General features: G+C 40.2%; 1 protein-coding gene across 1 annotated transcript; it reads right to left on the bottom strand.

Annotated features, from left to right (window-relative positions):
• Positions 1–4,765: 4,765 nt before the first annotated feature.
• lhx4 (LIM homeobox 4) lies at positions 4,766–16,549 on the bottom strand. Its single transcript, XM_061240653.1, has 6 exons — positions 16,471–16,549; positions 11,120–11,291; positions 7,698–7,900; positions 6,438–6,592; positions 5,959–6,130; positions 4,766–5,154 (listed from the first exon to the last, which is right to left on the bottom strand). Exons 1-6 carry the CDS (start codon positions 16,547–16,549, stop codon positions 4,766–4,768), a joined length of 1,170 nt encoding a protein of 389 aa, XP_061096637.1.
• Positions 16,550–17,957: the final 1,408 nt, after the last annotated feature.

Raw genomic sequence — 17,957 nt, 5'->3', positions numbered from 1 at the left:
TTCCTCCCGCTTTTCACTTTTGACACCGGCTCTGCTCGAACCGCGTCCCACATCTCTCAACCTTCTTTACTTAACGTTTATGCATTTTTACAAGTGGCCTCGCTCTCCCCGGCTCATAACACCATTAGAGACAGATGGCTGCGGTTTGTAACGGGGGATGAGTGGGTGCACTCTCCTTCCTCCCGCTCTCTTTCAGGGTAAAAGCAATGGGATGCCATTGTATCGGACAGTGCTTAATGCAATCCTTTACTGTCCGCCATGCTATTGCTGGGAATTGAACCGTGAGCGAAATCTCTGCTGTTGAAATTAATCCCTCTAATATCTCCATGAGGTCTCTAGCTCAAGTCTCAGCAGCAAAGTCCAGCATTTAATGCATAATAAACAAGCATTTCAGTCTGCTCGCACTTATATCTAAAGTGTTTACACAGATTCTGGAACCTACTGTTTATGGCTGCTGTGTGTAGTCTAGATTTGTATAACTGCCATCAGCAAATGGCCATAAACTCAAGTCCCGGCAGGGCTTTGAACACAACATCTCTGATGATACTGATGATGTCTAGTAAAATAACCAGCCTTCAATGCCATGGGTGGGCTGCGGTAATGAAGAGGGTGATTAAATCAAAGCTTTGATCTCGGCTTTTCATAACCCAATATAAAACTGAATGGCAAAGGCAGTTACTACGCAGAGTATCTCATAAGGCCTTCTCAGGGAAAACTGAGGCAGACCAGGCACAGGTTTTCATCGAATTCACTCAAAAGCCAGACGTTATCATATTATTAATGCTGAACACAGATGAATAATCGCAGGAGAAACACTCATGTGGAAGCTCGATTGAGTAAAGATTTAATAGTGTGTCTATTTACATATTAATGTGTTTGCTCTGGCAGGAGCAGGAGAAGTTGTTTCCTTCAGGAAGTTTGTAATAAAAGCTTCCGATCAATGAAAATCGCCATTTGTGCTTGTGTTTGTCATCTTTGCAAAAGCAACAGTGCAGGAATTTCCCAGATTTATTTGTATACTAGTGCTGTAAGTGGTGTGTAAATTATCCTAACTGTCTTTGTCGCTGTTTATCTTTGTAAGGCAGCACTATTAAAGGCTATCCATTAATGGCCATGGCTTGTACAATCAATGGCAGAAAGGAATCGACTTGTTTTGTGCCATTTTTTCCACAAACACGCACATTATACTGAACTGATGTAATTTTTCTCAGGACTGATTCAGCTAAAAACCACCACCACAAATCACCTGCAGCTAATCTGTATGCAAGTACATGAGACTTGCCTGATTTTCCCCTGCCTGATTAGAGAAAAATGGAATACCCCAACATCTCATATAAAATTAAATACCAGATTTGATGTGGTGTACCTCATACATTTACATACAACATATACTCTCAAACATGAAAAATATGAAGAGGGGAAGACCTGTAGCCCAGACTATAGGCCGGCCATATACACATCCTCAGATATCCTGGGGGTTTGCTTTCCTTCCATAGCACTGTCTGTACTGCCATCTGAACACTAAGCTCCTCTGTGTTACTGTACAGAAAGAACAGACTGTCCACTCTCTTTAGAAAAAGGGGGGAAATGAATAATGACACTAACAGTTCCTTAAAGCTGTAGTAATTAATATGATATACTGGTGTAGTGTTGTTTTATATATTGTTTTAAGGTCCACTTTCATATTGTGCCTGGTTTGAACTGGCATATTTATACCACGTGAATAGGAGCGTTCTCTCTCTCATGACCACAGAGCATATTTATCCATGTTTCACAAAGCAGTTTACAATTAGTTAACAGTGAAGGGATAAGGGATAAAGATTTGATTGTTTAAAACCACTATCTGGTGCGGTCTTTAGAAGCGAAGGGATCATCCGCGGTAACAGCCGGGCAGATGTGCTGCTCTTGGTCCGTTATTTCTTTTCATTATTTCCCATGTACACCCAGGAAGGAACATACCAGCATAAGCATGCCCTTTTCCCATTTTAATTACCGATACTCGGTAAAAGTGCGTTGCCGTGTCCGCAGTCGTATCGGATTGCATGACGACGTGTGTTGTAATAGAAAGAGTTTCTGAAATCTTAATGAAAAGGCACTACGGAGAGCCACCAGGGACACCACACAGACATACAGTCACAGTAACCCAAAGACAGTTCAGCTTTATTTGCTCATATAGATTTTTGCTGTACACAGGTCATGCCATCGCACAGAAGGCATATACGAATATTCGATTCAGTGCTTTCTTTTTTTATCGTTTTCAAAGACACATAGCAATAAATAGTGCTCATGAAACAAGACTCTCAACACCTTTTGAAACTGTACAAAATTTACAACAATTAAGACTCCAAAGTTCTGAGGCAACAACGTTTGAACAGAAAATTGAAATATATAATCTATATACTGTGTGTGTATGTGCGTGTGAGTGTGTGTGTGGAAGAGAGAGAGTGTCGATATGTGTGTGTAGTATAGTTCAACGTCTTTTTCGTCTTTATTTCATATTTTCGTAGCTGGCTTACTGTTCTATTTCTGGTTGCCTCAGCAGCATTACAGTCTGCCATTTGGCAAATGACTCAGAAAGAAATTCAAACTAACAGAAAAATGCTGAGCTCTTAATCTGGTATTGTGTTCATTGGCATTCCACAAAATGTTTATTTACCTCAGTGCTGAATTTCATATTATCCCTATTAAAGTGGCTGCGACATTATGAGTATGTTGTAACTTCCTGCTCTTTAAAACGTTTTCTTTATGCACTCTGGAGGTACGTTCTGATGTACCATGGAAGGCATTTAAATAATAGGTGACAGACAAAAATAGCAACACGACAAAAGTATTATTCACAAACGTGGCTTACGACTGATCAGAAGAGGAGTGGAGCTCCCAAGACACCGGCTAATATATCATAACACACTATTAAAGTAACATGACATCAGAGCAGTTAGCTGCTTTAGCATTAGCTGTTTCGTATTCCCTTTTTATGTGTATTCATTAATATGTGTGTTATAACATCATACAATTAGGTGTTGAGAAAGCCATCTGAGACCAGCCAAAATGTAACACTTTCTGAAGAATTCTCCTGAACATTAATAATTTCTACATGGTTATCAATGGGATACAGACATTCGTTAAAATCTGACCACATTCACGGGAGGTTCTGATCAATAAATATGCATGCCTTGTGTGACCGTTATGCTATTTCTGACCGACAGAAATAATTTATTTTGTTATACTGTTATGCTTTCATTAAAACCCACAGCTAGCCTAAGATAGTTACTGAGAAATTTGGCAGTCCCAATGTCTTAATCCCACGATAGACCGCACTGCTTCTCAGGATAACAATGTGCAAAAATAACCTCCCAGCTCGGCTACTGCAAGTTTACTACTACTCTCAAAGACCCACGGAGAGCTCAGAAACCCTCAGTGTTGTCTGTGGCTGTCTCAGAACACACACTGTACGGTCTGTGTGCTCTGCTCTATCGTCCTTGCTACACTGGCACTCTTATACAGCAGAGAGGACACACTGGGAGTATGCAGAACGTCCTAGAACATCCTAGAAATCACACGAATGAGCTTTTGCCTCCATTAAAATAGACAGCAATGATATGCCAAAGGAAAAATACGAATGATGATTTGGAGCAAAGCCGTTTAACAGGGCTTCCTCCCAGGATACTGTAGCACTACAGGACTGTTGCAGGCCAGCCACAACCTTGTTCAAGACTACCCCAAAAGCTAACACCTGAACCCAGTCAGGTTTCAGAGAGAACGGCTTAGTGTCAGACGTTCTCAAAGTGTCAATCTCTGCAATACTCATAATTTCCAGTTGTCAATGTTGAAAAGCCATATACTGTAAGTCACGGCTGACATACCGAGGGCCTGATTCAAGCCTCATCTTCTCTCAGGGTTTGATGCATTTATGTCATTTTTGCCTTTGTTTACCATTGGAATTATGAAATGAACAGATAATGCAGTGTATCTAACAGAAATAAATGAACTTGCTTAAATGTATCAATTAACATTAAGAACAAGCCATAAACAGTGGGACTGAATCACCCCTATGCATCTGTGTTGATTGTTGATAAGTGCAACTACCTGAAATGGTGGTCTTAGAATGAAACATTTGACAGCTGCTGTCTGCATTGTGCATTCATCTCTCTTCATGGTTTACTGTCTATGTGCAGAAGAGAAGTGTAAAGTGCATTGCCAATGAAAAGGCTTTGACATGAACGGCAATTGTTATCATTCAGAATCATGCAAAAGAGCTCAATTATTTTTCTGTGCAACTGTAACTGTGGTCCAAATAGCTCTGAAGGATGTTTTGTCTTGCCTCTGGGTTTGAGGATAACCCATCACCTTCACACAAATCCATGCTGGAACTGTATAAATACAGTTTTAACAAGAAAACAAATCTATAAATAAAATGTAGAACAGTGACAATTATGGTGTCGTTCCCCTCGTGTCCCCCTGCCAGATCTGCCAGCGTATCTGCACCTTTCAGTGACATCCTGCATTCTTTGACATCACTTCCTGGCCACCTCGAGCCTAACTTCCACCATTGGGTGAGGTGTTGTCGGGAGCAGTGGGCTTCTGCAGTTTGTTTTCAGTGGGCAGGGGCGGCTGAGACACGGGCTCCATACCCTGCCCCCTCGTTCCCCCCTTCTTAGAAAACGTAACATCAGTTCTGGTTGAATAGAAATGTAAAAAGCTCACTTTGTCTGTTTGTCTTTCCTCTGTCTGACTGTGTGTACAGTGGGGCCACCACTCAGAGGCCTTAGAACTGGGAGTGGTCCATCTCGTCGAGCCAGGAGGCAGGACTGGTGGGGAAGTCCGGGTATCCCGTGCTGCTCCCTGTGGAGAGGTCGGAGGTCGGGCCCCCCGCCATGGCTCTCAGCGCCTGGCCCACCCCGCCCTGCCCGCCCTGCGCCATGATGCTGTCCATGGTGAAGCCCAGGTTGTTGAGCAGCGGGGTGTGGCCGGGTAGGGAGGTGATGGAGGACGGGGACTGGGGCAGGCCGTAGGGACTCCCCGACCGCAAGTCATGGTAAGGCTGGCCGGCGCCGTCCAGAGAGAAGCCTCCGTTCAGCAGATTCCCGTTCCCGACGTCGCCAACGCTCCCGTACAGGCCATTGGTGTGGCCCAGTTCAGACAGAATCTGATCCTCTGTGGGAGAGAGAGGAGAGATATCAATATAACAGCATTTCCATACTGTGTGTTCCATGAGCTTTTTCTTTAGCATAGGAAATGATGCACACTAATAACGCTCGCCGAAATTAAATCATTATTTCATGTCTATGTGGACGTCCATCTCGTGAGTGACTTCAGCAATTGAAGCAATATGATTGAAAGCAAACTTAATTCAGTGCTTGTACTGCAAAATTAATTGAGATGATATTTGTCATGCAGATATGAAAATGGCATAGGTTTACAGTATTATCCAGTATAATGGATTTGTTATTGGGGTTCAGTGTGGCGCTGTCAGTGCAGTTATAGTTTACCCACAGCCCACATAAGAGGGTCTCGGTATACTGTGCTCAGTACCTCTGCTCAGTCCCTCAAGTGCTGTTTCAGTAGCAACAATGCCCCAGAGCACTTTCCTGCTAATTGACTAAAAGCTTCACCTGCTTTATAGAGTTTGTGCGATGGCCTTTTCATTTCTTGTAAAAATGGCTTGATATTTTTATGAGTCTCCCAAACGTGGTTGAGAACATCAAATAATCGTAAAAGTATCGAAAATCTGAGGCTGAGGAGAAGGAGGTGGAGGAGGAGGAGAAGGAGAAGGATGAAGAAGGAACAGAAGGAGAAGACGGAAGAGGTGTAGGAAGAGGAGGATGAGAAGGTGAAGGAGTGAGGTGGAGTAGGAGGAGAAGGAGAAGGAGAAGGAGAAGGAGAAGATGAAAGAGGTAGAGAAGGGGTGAGGTGGAGTAGGAGAAGGAGAGAGGAGACGGGAGATGTTTGGGCTCTGACCTCTGAAGCTCAGCTCACTGTCGCTCAGGCCCCCGTCCTCTGCTGAACTCTCTTTCTCCGTCTTGTTGCCTCCTCGATTGCGCTTGACTGTCTTGTAGAACTGGCCCCAGCGGTGCCGTCCGGCATCCTTCTTCAGCCGTTTCTCTTTGGCACGCCGGTTCTGGAACCATACCTGCCGTTATGGGTGGATAAAGAGCGCAGAGTTTGATCACTTACATTCACGCGAACCCTGGTGTAAAATCCAGCTATGCCCAGCTTCAAATGACCAACTACCAGCTGTTTCAAAACAAAGTTTTAACTGCCTTTTCAGTAGGGAATGGCAAATGGCTTTTTTGTGTTTTGAGTGGCTCAAGGGTTTGTCTCCAGACTGGATCTACCACCCCTGCAGGTAATGACACACCACCTACAGACACGGTAATGTCTGTACCAGTATAGGACTGACCCCATCCCCCACAGCAGCCCACAGCCCTGGGACCCACCTGCACCACCCGCATGTCCAGCCCTGTTTCGGAGGAGAGCTGCTCTCGGACGTGACGGGCAGGCTTGGGCGAGTTCTTGTACGCGCTCTTCAGGGTCTCCAGCTGTTTGGCTGTGATGGTGGTCCTGGGCCGCTTAGCACCTGCCTCAGAATCATCTAGAAGGAAAGAGGCCAAGATGTCACTGGAGCAAATTCAGTAAATACTGTAAATGTATTGTCTTCTTTATTTGTATTTTTAGGATTATGAATGACAGATATCCCTAAAATGTAAATCCACACAAATGCAATTCGTTTCAGTGAGGGTTGACCTGTGCCTTTTCAGTTCTGTCTAATAAGCGTGGGAAAAGGACACAGTGTCAAGGTAATAAAGGATGATGGAGTGAGGTGTAGAGGAGTGGCCAGTCCGACAGGGCTACAGATCCCTGTGCACAGCTCAGACAGTGCCTCTCCAGCTGCAGAGGTTATAAATCTCCCAGGGGAATGGCAGCAGTAGGGAGTTATTGGGACCCCACTAAAAATGTGCATTACATCACTTAACATAATCAATCAGAGGGCCATGGAAATCTCCATAAATACAAAGCTGGGGCTTTCAGCATCAAATCCATAAAAGGTCACACCAACTTAAGATTTAATAACCAAGATGCTGAGACCCCACTGGGATATTTTTATTTTATTATGATTTTGTTTCTTCACTATCCCCCAGCCTCTTGTGATCCATCGATGTCTCCATTATTGTACATAAAGGGGTGAAGTGCGCCTTCCTGGCTGATGAACCCCAGATTTAAACGCTTCTGAATTGTCCGCGGGAGCTTGGCCCTGCATTTGCGCTGTGGCTCCTCTCGACAGCTCCCCCGCCGGCTAGGCCATGACAGGGACTCCCAGCAGCCTTTGGGGCAGGGCTGCCTGCCGTCTCAGTGTCAGAGACATACTGTAATACACAGCCATCCACTAGGGCGGCGACACCCCATCATTACACCTCATACAAGCAAGAACTAAACGCATGCTGCCAACTGTATCTCCTACAGGCCAGTACAGCATCAGACTGTTTCCACAAGGCTCCATTCTCAATGTCAGAGATGTCCCCCAGGGGAATCCTAAGAACAGGCTTTCTGGGAATGTATTTATCTATGTGCAAGATTTCAGGCAACACAATTTGTATAAATTTCAAGACAAGAGAAGAGTTAGTGAAGAAAATGGAGATGAATGAGTTGTGAGAGATGATGGATGATTGCGCGGCGCTGGGAGAAGATGGATGCCTCACCATTCTGTTTGGCGGTCTCGTAGTCTTCCTTGCACACCAGTCTGCCGTCCTCCATGAGGTAGAACTCATCTCCGGTGGCCAGCTGTCGGCTGCACATCACACAGGCGAAACAGTGCAGGTGATACACAAAGTCCTGCGCCTTCCGCACCACCTGCGTTGGGGGGATCCCCTGTTGGCACGACGCACACTTCGTCCCGAAACGTCTGGGAACACAGAGGCACACACGCACAACTTGGAGCAGAAGCGCAGCACCAAAAAACCTCATCTCATCAATTTTGTTTCGTAAGGTAGGGTGGTGGCAAAAAATTACAACATAACAATGCTGGCTTTCAGCAATGTCACTGCCTTCCCAACTACTTCTCAGACTAATAACTGTAATATATTATTAGGTGTATTAGTTGTATTGGGAAAACTGCAGTTGAATGCATTTCATGGCCTGGCAGGCTGGTCTTTAGCTTGATTCATGGCTTGGATCAATGTAGTGGGGGCCCAGAAATACAGTAGCGCTCACACGGTAAACACACCGGAGACAACCAATAAAACAGTGACTCAGGGAGGGTTGTAAATCACAGAATGTATAAAGAGACATAAACCCTTTCTCTTGACCAAGGTGAAGCTCCCTCATTATTGCCGTTAAATCCAGCTCCTAGCTTCAGCTCACTCCTTTTGAATTCTTAGCTCACGCCTGTGTCCAACACTGTGGTACATCGTGGCAGTTTAAAATCGTGTCCACCAAATCTTTATGGTACCCGTTGGCAGGTCTAAATCCTCCTGTGTCTGTTAAATCTCTATGGTACACTGTGGAATTTTTAAATCATCCAGTGTCTGTTGAATCTCTATGGTACACTGTGGAAGTTTAAAATCCTCCTGTGTCTGTTAAATCTCTATGGTACACTGTGGACGTTTAAAATCCTCCTGTGTCTGTCACATCTCTATGGTATGCTGTGGCAATTTCAAATCCGCCTGTGTTTGCCATATCTCTGTGGCACACTATGGCACTTTAAAATTGTCCTGTGTCTGTCATATCTCTATGGTACACTGTGGCAGTTTTAAATCCTCCCGTGTCTGTCACATCCCTCTGGTACACTGTGGTAGTTTTAACATTAAAATCCTCTTGTTGTCCCCTGGGCCACCTAATAAAGTTAGCTTCCACTCTCTGCCTTGGGAGCTTTTTAGGTCTCATTGAAGCTTTTGACATTAAAACCTCCTCAAACATGATTTAGTAAAAGCCAGTACTGATCAGTACTGATCCTGTTTTGGATAAAAGTCAAACCTAATTTTGTTCTTTAATGCCTCTGAAATTCAATAGTAAAAAGAAATAGGAAGGAGAGAGAAAGAGGAAAAAAAAAAAAAAGATAAGTTCCTGTTATTTCTGTGCCCACCTCTGGCTGGTTGTGATATTGTACCATCTTCTACAGAGAGCCACTAGAATGAGACTGTCAAACTCAATTCATGGTGGACTGAATGTACAGTACTTGTATTTATCTTTATGCGAGTGGTGCTGGCATATTGGCTTGAGTCAGGTGCATTTACTGTACTCCTCTGTATTTTCCAATATTCACTATAGCGCAATATCGCTGGAGTATCAGGAACAACTACAATCTTCAGGTTTGAATATATCTTATCAAAAATATGTCAAACTGGACAGATGACTGTCTAACTAGTTACCTAGCTAACTAGATAAAGAACCAGAGGTTGGATTCAAAACCAGCTTACATATAGCCGTGCCTAGCTATATGGACTGATTGATAATTGTGTCCAGAATAACTAGACCACTGAATAAAAAATGTATTGTACGCAACACAAATGAACAATTAATATGAGAATAACTGGATCCTCAGTCAGATTGCTCTCTCTGAACAGGACGACTGGATTAATTTAAAAAACCTTTTTTTTTTACTTAATAATAATCAAACCCTAACATAAGCAGGATAACGATGATTATCTGATTGAAACTGATGATTACAATGGGAAGGAAAGGAGCAATGGAATGTTTGCCTTACATTCCACGACATACAGAATTCCTTAGAGCAATCTCAGATAACTATTGTGCATTAAACCATTAAAGCTTCCTCTGCACAGAAATTACACTCACAGGACTAAAAGATACAATCAGCTACAAAGGTCAGTGCAGATTTTTATTACTTTTCTGTCAAATTCATTTTAAATGAATAACCTTGTGTGGATTTAGGTCAACAAAGATAAACCAACAAGAGACAGGTACAAGCCAGAGGTCAGCTACATAGTCAGTTGAATTCTCTGAATGAGCTCATGAATGTACTTATTTAGAAGATGAAAAGCATTTCACACAAATGTGTAAGGGAGCTTTGTGATGTGTATTAAAGGTAAAAATTGCAGACTCACTACCTTGACTAACCAGCACATATCTATTTGGCTCCTTTCTTGTTCAAGTCAGGTGTTCCTTAACTTGAGAAATATGAATATGAAATGAGCTCTTTTAAAAAAAATATTTTTCACATGTAAATTTCTCATTTTCAAATGTGAATTTATACATTGTGTGTATTATAGGTGAATAAGAATAGCCTGTGTAACGTCAAGCTATTGCATTTATACATGGATTTAAATTCACATGTGAAAAGAAAATATCATGTGAACAGGACATTTTTACTTCATTTGCTTATTTCAGATGTGAACTTTCCACATGTGAAAGGAAAATAAGGCACATTCAGTCAGTTGCATCTTCACATTTTCAAATGTCATTGACAATTTAAAATGTGAGCTACAATTTTCACATGTGAAAATAAAACACATGACTTGAAATAGCATAGTTTACCTGATTCTGCTCTCACCTTATAGGTTCATTATATAAAAATATAATTAGTATTATTTTTATAGTTCACATGTAGGCCTACACTTCACATGTTAGGTGTTCACATGTGGTTTTTGAACACAATGAGGGAGCACCATGCAGACAGCAGGGACAAGAATAAGGTAGCCCCAAATATTCCCAAACTACAGACACGTTTGGACTGGAAGCAGACACTGAATGCTGCTCTCAAATCATCTTGCTTCTTAGTAGCGCTAAAGCCATTGAATCTAGCTGAATCTATATGAGGCAATCTTTGGTCAATGGCTGCTTACATTATTATTAATTAACAAAGCAAATGTTACTTATTTTTTCTTAGCTACGATAATTCAATTTCGCACATTGCCTTCTCAGGTGTCCAGTTTCAGCACCAGTTGTGTTCATTACATGATTGCTTAGTTAAATGTTCAGATACACTGGCCCTAAATATCGTCCATTGCTATTGAATTGTAATAACTCGCTAATATAACAGCGGGATGTATGATGGGTTGAAATATAATATTTCTGGTATTTTTTGTATTTTGTCTTTTATAAAATATATTTTGAACGTGTCCTGCAAAAGCGGAACATGTTAGAGAATTTAACCGGCACTCACTTGAAGAAATCCTCTTTGCAGTATACATTCCCCGCCCGCGAGAAACACTTGTCTGCCAGCAGAGCCTGACAGTCGGCACACTTCAGACACTTGGAGTGCCAGTGTCGATCCAGCACCTTCAGTATGAACTTGTCCAGGATGTGTTGACTGCAGCCTGCGCACTGGGGTATTTCTGTGAAGTTGGAGAAAATACATGGCGGACGTTACATTAAGGTGGTTCAAATATGCTGCTTCGCAACTCATTGGAACAAGAGAAAAAATGAAACATTACATTTTGTTGCCACTGTAAATTTATATTATTTAAATGTGGATAATGTCGAAAATATAATTTCACATATTTAATTCAGTGCCAGCCAACAGCAACTGTCGGCTAATATGGATATAGAAAACAACAACACAAGACTGATGCCCATTTTCAACTAGACCAATTATGTATCTAATAGCTCGACGTTACACTATTCGTATTAGCCTATGATGCACACAATGTAGAGAAATGCGCAATCAAATCCACTATAGTAATCATAATAATAATACGCCACTGAAAAGGTTAAATTAATCGAAATCTGAATGACAGCTGTACGATAAATAACAATGCCTCCCTCAAATACAGGTGAAAATATCAGACGGAAGGGCTCATTGTTTTGAAAGGAAAAACAGCAGAGGCTTCGTAATACGTCTTCTTATAACAAAGACAGTATTTCAGTGATATATCTAAGAAAGCACTCATTGAGAATGTGATTAAAAAATTAATTCTTGAAAATCAATGTAGTTTAAAGCTCATTAGATCTTTCATGCAAAGCTTTTTAAAATTTACATTTTTATCGAATTATCTGGCGATCAATACGGTTTATTTTACAAAATACCAGGTTGTTTGTTCAGTCTAATAATAAATACACAATAACAAAAGTGTAGCCTGTTATTATCTATGAGGCAGAAATACTGTATTGAGAAATACTGCTACGAAGAAAGAAGCCTATTGATCAATTAACATCGGTCCAAATATAGGCAACATTATGACACATAATTCATAAACTGACAAATAAGTATTAGTGGAGGAATGAATGCATTTTCATCACCATGTCTTTCTGTTTATAGATATATAGCTCTGTTAACATTTCATCTCTTCACCGAGAATAGCTAGTTTACAGTGCTCTATATCACATTTTAGATTGTAGGTAGGATGTTCATTTAGCATACTAGCGTAAATTATACATTTTTACAAAATAATAAGCAGCATTGTTGTTGTTATTATTATTATTATTATTATTATTATTATTATTATTATTATTATTATTATTATTACTATTATTTGTAATAGTAGTTACTACAAGTAGTACCAGTAGCATAGGGCATATAATGCAACCGCGCCTGTATAAAATAAAGCACTTAAAAATAATAGAATATAATACCTTAATAGTCGTGTTAAAACAAAATAAATAACTCAATTGCGTCAAATTATAATTTGCGTATAATAATAGCTTCACTAGAAATAAAAAACCACAACAATACCTTCCACAAAATGTTACCATAATAGGCCTAGCCAACAGCCACCCTCTGTTTTCCAATCTGAGCTTTCCTCTGTGAAGAACGAATGTTTGATTGGTTAACAGACTAGGGGAAGAAAGAGATCTATTTCCATGATAAGTAATCGATAGCTAAGTATAACAGGCGAGGACAAGAAGAGATTGGAAATGGGGGGTGAAAATTGCAATTGACCGATTGACCTGAAGCAAAAGTAACATTATTTCACTTGAATCACCTTAGGGCACATTATAGTGGCTTGTCTAATGGAGTGAAGGAACAGGAAGTTGGTGAAATGTGGGGTTGGCAGGTGGGTGGTTCCACTTATTCAAGGGACACTCACTGAACTGCGGCACACAAGCGCTTGCTTGTGTTGCGTTACACACTAGATTAAGCGTTAGCGCGCAGAACTTTCTGTTGCAACCAATACCCAAAAGGCACCGGGAACAAATAAAATTGACTAGTTGTTTGTGATTTGTGAGGACATTCATGCACCTTGGTTGCATATAATAACGGTGAGCATTTCATGGTGTGTTGTGTTTGTTTTAACGTTGAAATTGCTAATAATTGTACGTGTTTTCCCACCAAATCCGGCACTGTATGTGTAGCTTTTTAAAAGCTTTATTGTTTCATTTAGTGAATTATTTTTTGTCTTAGTAAATTGTATTTTTAACTTTTGGATAAACCTTTAAAATAATACAATTTAGACATACACTATCAAAAGAAGCTTAACATCGCAATGGCTTAATGGGCTTAAATACAAAGAAGATGTGTGCAGTGTTACCTGAAATTGTTTCTTAGCGGAAGAGCCTAAGGTTGTCAAAAGATAAAAATATTGTACATGATTTTATGCATAAACAACGCTGCATATGCGTGTGCCAAGTTCTTCCTTCAAGTCGTGGAATGCATTATGCTAAATAATTTGCAGGCATTGTCATTTTTCATACCGCTGTGCCAGCTATTAAAACAAGAAGCTGACTGGCATTGCTCGGTTAATTTCAACGATGCACCTTTTCTTTTTTTTTCTTTTTTTTTTGTCGTCATAATGAATGATAATGAACCTGCCATAAACAGTGTACAGGTAAAACAAAATGGCCACATTGACGTTCTGAGGCATGTTTATGCAATTATTTCACAAGGAGCGCACAGTGGGGACATGACACGGTTTCTTTAAATCTTAAAAAGATGGCAGCCAAAGTAAAGGTTGCTTCACGCGTGCAGCATATCACTTGGGTGGGAGGACGTGGAATATGTGTGCCCGGGTATAAAGTATCATAGCTGAGAATTTGAAAGCCTGTCATCCTGATTTTGGTGAAGCAGCAGTTAAATAAGTAGCAAAACGAAGAGAATATGTAAAGTAACGGTGGCAAGACACATCTGAAACACGACAGGGTTTAATGAACGATAAACCTTTAAGATGGTGCTGAACGGATAGCGCCGAGAGGGATTTCAGTTGGCCTGCAGAGTCTTGGCAATACTTCCAGCCTACACCATTCTACACCTACATTACCCCTTGGCGGCTGGACTTGTAAATCCATTAGATTAGCCTATTCCTTTTTTCAGTCATTTGTGCGGCAGCCCAGTGTTCGGTGCAGACATCGGGACACATTGTACCGTTTCCTTTTCTCTTCCTCAGGGTTGTATCACTGTAACTCACAGGCCTCAAATACTTCACTTCCCTCAAAGTTAACGCAAAGTTAAAGTTGGTTTTGAAATGTCTGCCTACATGAACAATCGACACACATATAAGGAAAACAGGCACGTGTCATTAAGGCAATTCTATAAGAATTATTGAAGCATATTTTAATCTTTCATTCTTCATTAAGTACACTTTTTTCTCATTGTTAACTTGCAAGACATAAACAAACAAACATTTACTGGCTTGTCAAATGTCAAGTATTAGCAAAACCAGCATAAGTGAAGTCCGAATTTATCCAATTTAAAATTTTAAGCGCTTTATAGGCTATACTATAGACGACACAATAGTCCTGTATATGGTGTCGTTTCAAAGGTTAGATACTATACAGACAAAACTCACAACACTATAATATTAATAATAGTAATAATAATAAAAACTCACAACACTATAATATTAATAATAGTAATAATAATAATAGTGTTTAATAATAATAATAATAATAATAATAATAATAGTGTTTATTAATAATAATAATAATAATAATAATAATAATAATAATAATAATAATAGTAATACCACAGTGGTATCATGCACAATAATATGTCTAATATTCGCATATGATGATGATGATGATGATGATGATGATGATGATGATGAAGATTATAATTATTATTATTATTAATATTGCTATGACTATTATTATTATTATTATTATTATTAAACACTATAATTATAATAAAATAATAGCACCATATGTTGCATGAAAACGATGTTTAAAAGTGTTTTTTTGTTTTTGTTTTGTAAGGCTCTGTAAAGATAGGCTAGCTATGCATTAAAGCATGTACAAAACAAAATGATATGCAGTCGATATAAAGTTTCTCTCACTTGCAGCCTATAGACAGAGCCATAAGCGTGGCACATTCATTAGATGGGATATGGGAAAAAGAGAAAAGTAATTCTAACGGTGGCAAAGACTATCAGAAACCCAGAGTTTGGTAGATTTATTTTTCCAAAATATAGAAAAACAAAACAAAACCTCATACACAGAGGATAAAAAAATATGCAAAGGTAATAAATGTACCCCAACTCCACTGGCACAGATATACATAATTAGGTCAGGAATTCATCCAATTCAAGCTCCATCTTGATTGCGAGATCAGATTATATAGGCCTAGTAGAGATTAACATGTCGGAGATAAAGAGCAGATGCGTAGATAATAGGTAATTCTGTACTTCGATGCTGTTGAGCATTTAGATATCAGACATGTATTTAAAAATTGCAATTATGTTTTGTGCCATAAAGTAGCCAATATTAACAGGACAACGCCAAGGGTATCGTCATATTTTATTTTTACATGGCAAAAAACTGAATGGAATTAGATAATTACATTGTACCCTTAAATTTAAGCATTCATTTAATTAGAATATGTGTCGTTATAAATGTTAATACAGGCGCAAAGTACCGGGAACCTTCTAAAACCTGGTGTGCTTACGACGATACAGTTTCAAGTCCAAAGCCACTGCAGGCAGGCTGGCACAACCACTGTGAAATCAAACCCTGTAGGGCCGATACACACCTGGTCTGTGAAGCTACAAACTAAACCACTAGACGTAGATGTGCAACTGCCATCTGTCAAGAATTTATTTTATTAAAATATTTTATTTACGATTTACGAAAATATTCAATCTAAAGCAATAAAAAGTGTGATAATTACAAATATGTCCATGATGTAAACTTACAGAACGCGTACATCTTAAAAATACAGATAATAGTAATAATACAACTTACTGTTGTTACTGTTGCGTGAACATGTATAAACAAAACGAACAACGATACAAATGAATAGGCTATATACTGGCCTAATGTGTGTTAATGCAGTATCAATCCTAAAATCTGACCCACCCACCCACACCCACACACACGCGCGCACACGCACACTCACACACATACAAACACACGAACACACACCCACCCGCACACACACACACACACACACAGTTCATGTGTGTAAATGAGAAAGCATATGAAACATCATACTGTCTCTATACTTCCGGTCTCGTTTCCTTCTTGTCTTGTGCAGCTTAATTAAACTACCGTTTTATGTTTTTCTACAGCAGTGGATGCAGCATTTCCAAAAAAGCTTGGCAATTGTTTTATGAAATAATCAATAAAAAGGGAGAAAAGGCTTACGTTGCATTGGCACTCCGAGTATCTCTGGTAGACCCTTGACAGGACTCTCGGTTGGTAGAACAGCCGCACTTTGCATCATTGTGATCCAACAAGATAAAAGCCACACATAAATACCCTCAAAAACGGAAGGCTGCGAATCTCCCGTCTATCTCATACAAAAGCAAGTTTTAAATTTTGTAGAAAATAGGGATGCGCCCGTCTTTTCAGACAATGTTTCCCCTCTCTGTTACAATCCCAGCTGCGTTTTTATCCTGGAATATCCTCCGAGCCTGCGGTTTTCGCCGTGCTCTTTTGGTGTGGATCACACAAGCAGCTTGATTCATTCACACTGCAGGGGCAATGGTGACGTCATCACGGCCAGAGGCCCCGCCCGGGGGCCAATGGGAACTCGGGAATGGCCGCGAATGGGCTGAAGAATGTTGGCCATGGACGCAGGTAAGCAGTGAGAAGGTGGGGTTTGGAACGTGGAGGCGGGATACCATCAGAGGCGGAACCTTCCCGGAAGATGCACAATAAATACAGGCTTTCCCTTCGAGTTATAGCTGGCGGAAGAATCATTCTTGATATCAGATAGTCCGTGAATATACCAGCAACAATTGTTTTTCAGGTAAAGTGGTTAGTTTCTATGCCGGGTTTTAGTCGTGTATTTAGACCGTTCAATCTCAACATGTATGTCGGCTAATGTAATCGGTGTAAGCAGGCCCAAATAATTTAATATCGTTGGTACACGAAATTTAACGTTTCTGATGTACTATTGTTTTACATTAAAACGTTTCAGAAATCTTATTATTGCAGCAAGCAGATCAAAATTATTTTTCGAATTTATAGGCCTGCATCTCGGCATTCTGTCGTGGCACTTGATCCGATAACATTCTGACTGGCATTCATTCGTTTAAAAAGCAGGTTTAGACAATGAGCCTATGCATTTCAATAATACTAATTTTCATTGCTATCGGTTTCATTCAAACACACAAGCAGTGCAAAAATAAATACAGTTGAAACATAAACCTATCGCCAAAAAGCTAATTGCCATGACAGTCTATGTTAGAAGTCCGAGCAGAGTCTACGCTGACAGTATTCATTTCAATCCAGTAGTCGAGTGACTAGTCTGTGATAAAATATTCCCTCCTGAGAGTTCGTAGTTCAGGCTAGATGAACTCAATCTTCGCATCCAATTCTCTTCAAGGCTGCAGTGAAACGCAGTGTGGTTCAGCGCTCTTCGTTTCGCACAGTTAGCCTACAGATGATAGTATGTTCCTCTTGTGCCATCGTGAAAATTGTACCAAAAGCCACGATTTATTTATTTATTTATTTATTTATTTATTTATTTATTTATTTATTTATTTATTTATTTATTTATTTAGCTTACACATTATCAGCCAGTTAGTTAATGGTACTGCTGGAGCCATAACAAGTCACAACGACAATAGGAAACATGAATATCCTAATTATCATAGTTTACCCACTGTTTATTGAGCAGTCATTGC

The sequence above is a fragment of the Conger conger genome, chromosome 4, assembly GCF_963514075.1.
Source record: "Conger conger chromosome 4, fConCon1.1, whole genome shotgun sequence".
Taxonomy (NCBI): domain Eukaryota; kingdom Metazoa; phylum Chordata; class Actinopteri; order Anguilliformes; family Congridae; genus Conger; species Conger conger.
This window is presented reverse-complemented; position numbering and strand designations above follow the sequence as displayed.